The sequence below is a fragment of the Perna viridis genome, chromosome 11 (genome assembly GCF_037379345.1).
Source record: "Perna viridis isolate PV_CMFRI_1.1 ecotype Kerala chromosome 11, ASM3737934v1, whole genome shotgun sequence".
Classification (NCBI taxonomy): Eukaryota; Metazoa; Mollusca; class Bivalvia; order Mytilida; family Mytilidae; genus Perna; species Perna viridis.
In genome coordinates, this window is record NC_142455.1 from 27,766,747 (window position 1) to 27,772,075 (window position 5,329).

The window sequence follows — 5,329 nt, forward strand, 5'->3', positions numbered from 1 at the left end:
GAGAGCATAATAAACTTTTTTTTCAAAACAAAACTTGTCTTTAACTTTGAAAATAATGTATTCATATTTTCAATGTTAATGCTACCTAAACACATAACAGTGACAAGCATTATTATTAAGAGAAATAAAATTGATGGTACGTTATGGTATACTTTGATTTTTTAAAATTGAAATGATTTGGCTTTAAAAGAAATCAAATTAATGGTACGTTATGGTATGCTTTGATTTTTTTGTTATCAGATATGACCATATAATTGTTCTCTAGTAATTTTCGCTAGCTTCATTTATTCAACGGGTCATAGTTTTCCTTCCCTCGTTTGTCTACCCCGGACTTGACTTTTTATGAGCAACTCGACGGGTGTTTCTAGAAAAGCAGAGGACGCTTACCCTACCGGTGCACCTGGTCCATGCTCCCAGTTTTTAGTGGAGTCCGAGTTGCTCATTTACTTTTGTTACTTTGTATGTATGATTTTAGTAACTTTATGTAACTTTATGTTCTTTGTTGTGTATGTCTGTTTTCCATGTCTGGTCTTTGTCCCTGGATTACATTCTTTTGATTACCGCTATAACCTTGGTTCCCTTGATCACTCCTTCAGTACTAGTCTAGCTGATGAGTACAGATTCATTGCTCATGGCTAATTTTAAAATTCATCTGATTTTTGCAACTCACTCTAGACGCTATAGTAAAGGTAAGAATCTTTCGAAAGTGAGTCATATCAGTGAGCGAAGTTTTCTGATTTTCAAATGACCATAATTATTAAGTACAATGTATTTCTTAATCCCAAATAGTTTTTATTGCAAATCCTTCTATAGGACATATAGAAAATGTTTTAGGAAATATAAGTGCAAATAAAAGTGGTTCACTGGATATATTAAAACTTAAAATTTGTTTAAAAATGTACTACAACAGAAAAAAGTACGGGAAAATTTCCCGCCAGAATTTTTACACTATAACCAGTCAAAAATAGTTCATGATAAGTAGCAGATACCAAATATTTTTTTTATTAGAAATGCTTCAATAGGCCTCATAGAAACTGTATTCAAAACTAAAAGTGCAAATTAAAGGTGCCCATTGGAAATATTAGCACTTAGATATCATGTTCTACTACAGAAAAAGTACAGGAAAACTTACCGCCAAAATGTTTTAAATTATAACCACTCAAAAATATTTCACGCTTAGTAGCAGATTTAAGGACATAAACATTGGAAGAGTTGTTTTCAGGACATAACAAATGTATTTATACAGTTTCATTAATTATTTTAAGACATGATGAATCACCCCTGCATGGCTTTTAGACTGAACCATACTTAACATATCCGAAAAAGCAAGTCTGGAGTGGTTAGTAAGAGAGGAAACGAACAGTTGCCACTGTTTGGAGTTAGTGAAAATGAAAGACAGAGTCAGACTCTGGAACATAGATTGCGTAACTCTTTTATTCATGTTAAGTACATATTAGGTTGAAAAATGGGGCTTCCGTTAAGACATGCGCTAATATTGTTTGATTAACTGTTGATCTAACCACACTTCGCTTGGAAAAATTGTGCAGAAAACTAAAGTGGATCTATGTTACTATTATCTATATTGTTTATGATTATTACAAAGTCTAAACATTCTTCTGAATGATGGGTTGGATAGTTCAATGCCATTGTGCAGTATTGACGTGAGAAATGCACCAAACGCAGCATTATTGTCACCAACCATCTGTAATTCAACACCAAGACAGAAATAACCAATTGAAGCGCTATAACCGTCTTCGACGAAATATTTTTCGCTTAAAATGTTTTTTAAATCTTCAATTGAACGACGATACCGTCTTGCGTCACGTTTGGAGAAATGACACAGGAAAGAGAGATAATGTCCGTAAACCACCGGTGGTATTTTAATAAACGCGATTGGAAGTGACACAATATCATGATACAAATTTTCATGAATAGCAACAGAAGGGGTGAGAATTATGGAGTCCGAAAATCGGTATCGTACAACAGGAATAGAATGTCGGTATAATCTTAGAATTATTTGTATTTCTTCGGAATATATTTGAGACAAAGTATTTTGTATCCCAAAATTTAACATTTCAGGTGTACATTTCAACAATGTGTATTCTAAAAGTAACAGAGCCTGGTCATACTGTCTCCAACTATAAAACAATGTTGCTAACCAAAACCATCCGGTCACAGCATCACGATACGTACTCTGTAAAAATAAACTCCGACAAGTTTTGTAATTTGTATATTCGATCTTGTTTCCGCAAACTCTTGTTGTGAGAATCTTTTTACTTACTACTTGATACACCATACACAGAAAATTCAAGTACCACTGCCGGGGTAACCGTGCATCACTTGATAGTATATTTCTTACGACTTTGTAAACTTTGACGGCTTCGACATCAATCTGAATGGTGAAAAATCTCTCCATATTGGATGTAAGTAATTTAAATTGAGTAAGGTCTTTAATAATGAAGTTATTTTCAGAGTATTTTTCGTGTTTTTGAAAGTTGGAAAGCCGTGAAGATGATACTAAACCATTCCATCCTAGGTCGTACAGATAGTTGAGACGAGATAGTAACATGTCATGCTCATTCACTCCAATTTTTTTTTCAAATAAATTATTTACTGGTATAAAGTAATGCGGACAGTTATCATACTCAACACAGTAGACAAGTCTTTTAAAGCACTTCATAAAACACATAATGAGATTACAAGGTATCCAGTCTGACGGATCTGTTTCTTCTGAAACCCAGAAAATAATGGTTTTGATGAAGTAGGAACATAACAAACCCTTACATTTAGAATCTTCTTCTATGATATCCTTCAGTAATATTTTCATCAATACATAACACATTAGCTGAGTATGAGTAAACGAGAAGATAAGGAATTTCTCAGCAACGGAGAAGGATGTACGCCATTCAAATTCTTCGTTTTTTGACCCTTTAATTCCTATTGGAACAAACAGTACTCCATGATCTACTATATGTTTTTTAACATGAGAAGAAGGCCAGCCATAATTCGGTCTTGATATCCAATGTCTTGCTGTCGTTATAAATATGTCACTGTGTAAACAAAATGCAAAGTCAGTAATTTCATATTTATCTGTTATACACGGGCCATGTATCGTGGAAGGAACTTTTACAAAGCCTAAGAATAAGTTTTTAAATGACGCGTTTGATAAATAATGATCTTTTTTGAATTCCTTGCAAGAATTTAGTACAATATAATCTGTACTATATAGTAATCGTAGATGTACAAAACCCGGCTTTACATCATATGTTTCAGCAACTAAAATGGACGACTGATGAAATGTCTCATGAAATACGATGGGTATTCTTTTTTCTACAATAACGATGTTTTTAATCACTGACATAACATCTACATCACTTCCATGCATTTGTAACCCCTCTCCTCTGCTTCCGCTCGTGATTGTCGCGAATTCTTCCTCTGATCGTATGACATCGTGAATATGCATCAAAAGTCTTGCAGTTCTTATATAATCTTCCGATCCTATCATATCAAGACAGAGGTACTTGTACAAAGCCACTGAGAACGCTTTTCTGTGTCCTAATATTATTTATTCGAAAAGTACAAAGAAATTTATCAAATATTTACATTCTGTCGAGTTTTATTGTGTAAAAAGGTATTGGATTGAAATTGTTCAGCAATAGTAGCTTTATTTTCAATAACATTATCTTATCATGAACTCGTGGATCGTTATGGTGTATCCATCAGCACCATGAAAACTGATTTATTCAACGGGTCATAGTTTTCCTTTCCTCGTTTGTCTACCCCGGACTTCACTTTTTATGAGCAACTCGGCGGGTGTTTCTAGAAAAGCAGAGGACGCTTACCCTACCGGTGCACCCAGTTTTTAGTGGAGTCCGAGTTGCTCATTTACTTTTGTTACTTTGTATGTATGATTTTAGTTACTTTATGTTCTTTGTTAAGTATGTCTGTTTTCCATGTCTGGTCTTTGTCCCTGGATTACATTCTTTTGATTACCCTATAACCTTGGTTCCCTTGATTACTCTTATTATGGTAGTACGGGACAGTTCATCTAGGTGCTATTATATCCTACATAATAGAACCTTGGTGAACTGTCCCGTACTACCATACATCGTGTACTAAGTTACAGCCTTAGATTAATCCTACGAGGAGGAATGACCCGGCCAGCGAAAGCTATATTTTTATAAAGCCTAGCTGGCCGAGTGGTCTAGGGCGCTGGACTTAGTGCAGGCGGTGTTGCCATAGATGTCACAGCGGTACGTACGAGTTTCGCAAATTTGACAGTTCTAATATCGTTGGGAATTTTTCAGAACCTTCTATAAGTTTACATTATCTTCCCTGTATCAATTTGATCCGATGGAGCAGTGTAGCGAATAGAGTCGTCACATTCTGAGACTGTAGATATATATATATATATATGTATGTAAAGGTTGAATACTTGAAGTTATATATTTATATTTGGAAAGTTCTTACCTTCCATTTTTAGTTGAATCCAGAATATAAACGTATCATTAGTTTTAGCACACCCAGTCTCCACAATTTTACAAATTGATAACAGAAAATGAAAAGTTTCCTCGAGGAAGTGTTTATATTTATGTGTGGGTTTCTAGATTGTGACAAAGATCATATTTGTCGGTTTTAATTGCAAACATGATAAAGGAAGAAGAAAAGATACACTGCTATATCATTATATTGGTTGATTTTCGTAGAAATTAAATTACAAAAGATAACGGTATTTAGCCGTTACATATAGAATAATGCAAAGAAGGTCGTTTCTGAGGTTTGTACCAGGAAACAAAATCAAGGAACAAACGTTCAATATTTATTAGATCTACATCTTTATCTACACATATGTATTGAAATGGATGAAAGTTTACAAACTCATTAGGATGATAGTAATGGGTACGGTTTAATAGACAACTGACCACTGCACATGTAACCTATTGATAAAAAAACTATTTCCTGTCACCGTACATTTAATGCATAACATGATCTATGCACAAACATTGCAACATTGCTGAATATTTGTTAGATCTATGTCTTTGTCTGCACAGATGTATTTCATTTAGAACAAAGATAAATTTAACATTAACAAATGCGTTTTTTCGCAAATGGCATATGAATGAGACCAGTTTTTTTGTACAATTACCTCATGCAATGTGATACTCTAACACTTGCCGTGCTGCTCAAGTTTGGGATAGACGAAAGAAGAAAGAAAATAATTGTGAGACGTTGTTGAGATACAAAAAATGGCAGTTTTATATATTGTAAATTTCGATATGCTGTAAACGTGATTCAACGAGTAATCTCTCATCGGCAGCATTAAAATCCA

General features: G+C 34.1%; 1 protein-coding gene across 2 annotated transcripts; it reads right to left on the reverse strand.

The window, feature by feature from the left end:
* Positions 1–772: 772 nt before the first annotated feature.
* LOC148603581 (uncharacterized) lies at positions 773–4,576 on the reverse strand. Of its 2 annotated transcripts, none has more exons than XM_088553079.1 (2): positions 4,471–4,576; positions 773–3,555 (listed from the first exon to the last, which is right to left on the reverse strand). In XM_088553079.1, the coding sequence occupies exons 1-2, from the start codon at positions 4,475–4,477 to the stop codon at positions 1,574–1,576; spliced, it is 1,989 nt and encodes a 662-aa protein (XP_088409205.1). In that variant the 5' UTR covers positions 4,478–4,576; the 3' UTR covers positions 773–1,573. The 2 variants fall into 2 exon arrangements, with proteins under 2 accessions (XP_088409205.1, XP_088409206.1); XM_088553080.1 differs by having other exon boundaries at positions 773–3,498; positions 4,471–4,544.
* Positions 4,577–5,329: the final 753 nt, after the last annotated feature.